Source organism: Anneissia japonica, unplaced genomic scaffold (assembly GCF_011630105.1).
Source record: "Anneissia japonica isolate Jap-2015-1 unplaced genomic scaffold, ASM1163010v1 scaffold285010_len649756_cov215, whole genome shotgun sequence".
NCBI lineage: Eukaryota > Metazoa > Echinodermata > Crinoidea > Comatulida > Comatulidae > Anneissia > Anneissia japonica.
The window spans coordinates 509365-511944 of record NW_022699253.1 but is presented as its reverse complement, the minus strand read 5'-3'; the positions used below and the strand labels follow the sequence as shown (position 1 = coordinate 511944).

At 32.9% G+C, this 2580-nt stretch overlaps 1 protein-coding gene across 1 annotated transcript in view; it reads left to right on the top strand.

Annotated features, from left to right (window-relative positions):
• Window positions 1–2424, top strand: part of LOC117102904 (p53-induced death domain-containing protein 1-like) — an 8449-nt gene extending 6025 nt beyond the window's left edge. The window contains exon 6 of the mRNA XM_033243353.1: window positions 1311–2424. Coding sequence (XP_033099244.1) covers window positions 1311–1591 — 281 coding nt within the window. The 3' untranslated portion in view covers window positions 1592–2424. The remainder of the gene's footprint in view (window positions 1–1310) is intronic.
• Window positions 2425–2580: the final 156 nt, after the last annotated feature.

Here is a 2580-nt window from a genome sequence, read left to right as displayed (position 1 = left end):
AAAATAAAGACAAGAATAAAAAGGAAGATATAATGAACAGATATCACAATACCCCGGCCTGCAACCCCTTCTCCACTTCAAAAAGTGTCCATAGCGCATTTGATCTAAGCCACCGGATATTCTCCGCAGTGGCGTAACCACCGGGGGACTAGGGGAAAATATCCATCTGTGGAAAATCTTTCCCCATTGAATGCCCTTTTCACCCAGGAAAGTGCCTGAAAATCTCAAATTTTAAATCGCATATTTTGTTGAGGTAGGCCAATCTCCTCTAAAAATTGCACATTTTAGGGAGTTTTGATCAATTCCGACGAAATTAGAATTGAAAAAAAAAAAAAAAATTTTCGCGCGCTTTGCGCGCATTTTTTAATGTTAAAGCTTGTGCTTGCTCTCCTTTGCCTTCTAAGTTATAACACATAGTCCCAAACTCAAGAAAGAAAATTTAAGATAGATCGTTTTACCTAAAAGAGGGGCCTTAATGTGTAATGATGTTGAAAGAATATGTTTGTAATACATAAAGCCATAAGGAAAATGCTTATATTCAGTTTAAAAAAACGAGTGTGGCCATATATAACATAAGAGCATTTCTTGTTGAGGTAGGTCAATTTCCTCTAAAAATAGCACATTCTATGGAGTTTGGATCAATTCCAACGAAATTAGAATTTAAAAAAAAAAAATTTTTCGTTAATTTCGCATTTGTTAAGGTTAAAGCTTGTGCTTGCCCTCCTTTACCTTCTAAGTTATTTAAAAACATAATAGTCCCAAACTTGAGAAAGAAAATTTAAGATAGATCGTTTTACCTTTTCATGTGTAATGATAATGTAAAGAATAGGCCTATGATTGTAATAAATAAAACCACGATGAAAATGCTTATATTTAGTTTCAAACACACGTGTGTGGCCTATATTAATAATAAAATAAACCCTATGCCGTATTGTTTTCTATATGGAGGGGGGGGGGTACCAAGTCATAAATTACTAACCGCGAAAATTATTACCTTTTCCCCCCTACCCCCGACCCAAGACCCCTGTTACGCGCCTCTTATAAGTGGGGCCCCCGAAAAACGTTCCGCTCGCCCTGCATTTAATCAATATTCAAATGTATATAGAATCTGTTATGAACCTTCTATTTCGGCATTTTGCTTGCATTATTGTAGTAGGCCTTTGCCAAAAACACGAATTTCTCGAGCGTTTACTTGTAAATGAGATAAATTGTATTCAGGTTTTACACGATCTTCTCTCAATGTTGCTCATCAATGTAGGCCTACGGTATGACAAAATAAGTAACCATGTGTTTGTATAATTTACATTCAGATAATTGTCCCTTGAATGAAGTTGTGTTCCGAGACCTGGGGGAAGAATTGGGTAACGACTGGCGAAGATTAGCCACTTTCCTTGGTGTTCCGTACGTAAAACAGGAGAAAATCTCTGCAAAACATCCAGGCGACATGGAAGAGCAGACAATAGCGATGTTGCTCGAGTGGAAGAAGGCAACAAAACGTGGGGACAACAGAGTAGATATTTTAAGCACAGCTTTAAATAAAGCAGGAAGAATAGACCTTGCTGAACTTGTCGAAGAATTAGGAGGAACCTAAATGAACTTACTTAATGTAATCAACTTATATAGCGCATAATGTAAAATAACTCTATGCGCTTTAAAGCAAGGAGTGGGATATATTATTTAAAATTTCACCTAATAAATAAATAAATTTCAGTGTTTTAGTGTTAATAATTTCAGAGTCCCTCAGATTAGTAAAGGTATAGGCCATTCTACCTTTTTAAACAGCAATAACAGTGTGGAATGGCCTTCTCAACAGTATTCAAGAAATAAATGATGTTAATAATTTAAACTTAATATTAAGGAACATTTTAAACGTTATCCAAATGTATTTGCTTAAGCTGTTTTATGGTAACATCTTTATCATTTTAATCTTTAAAAAAAAACAAAAAAACCTCTAACTCTTTTCAATTTATAAAGTATTTAAAATGTTTGCTTAAGCTGTTTTTATTTTTTTTGACATTTTAATATTAAAAATAAACTTGTAACTCTTTTCAATTTATAAAATCTTAAACATGTTTAACTTGTTTAATTCTGTTAATCTTAAAGCTTTTAAAGTTTAAACTTGTCGAACTTTTTTATGGATTTATTCTTTCTAATTGAATTTTTACACTCCTTTGCAATGTTTTTATAGTTTTTTATCCTGCTGTTTTTTACTTCAGTGTTTTGTATTCACTTGTAAATGTAAGGATCCCAACGGAAATAAGGTTTCTTTTAACCTTTCTTGGGTCAACCTTAGTATCTTGTCTTTGTCTTCCCTGTTTCTGTTTGCTTTGTATTTTTTGTATGTAATGGTACTGAACAAGATCAATCAATCACATAAATATCAACATTTATTATTATTATATATACATATATATATTATATATATATATATATATGTTTATTTATATAGTTCATTTTTGGCCTTCCTGTTTACTTGTTTAGGCTGTTTATTCTAATCTCACCCAGCCTATTGTTTCCAATCATGCTTGCATGAAATTCTCACTTTATACCATCTAGCTTTTTCTACCCTCACTCACTCGC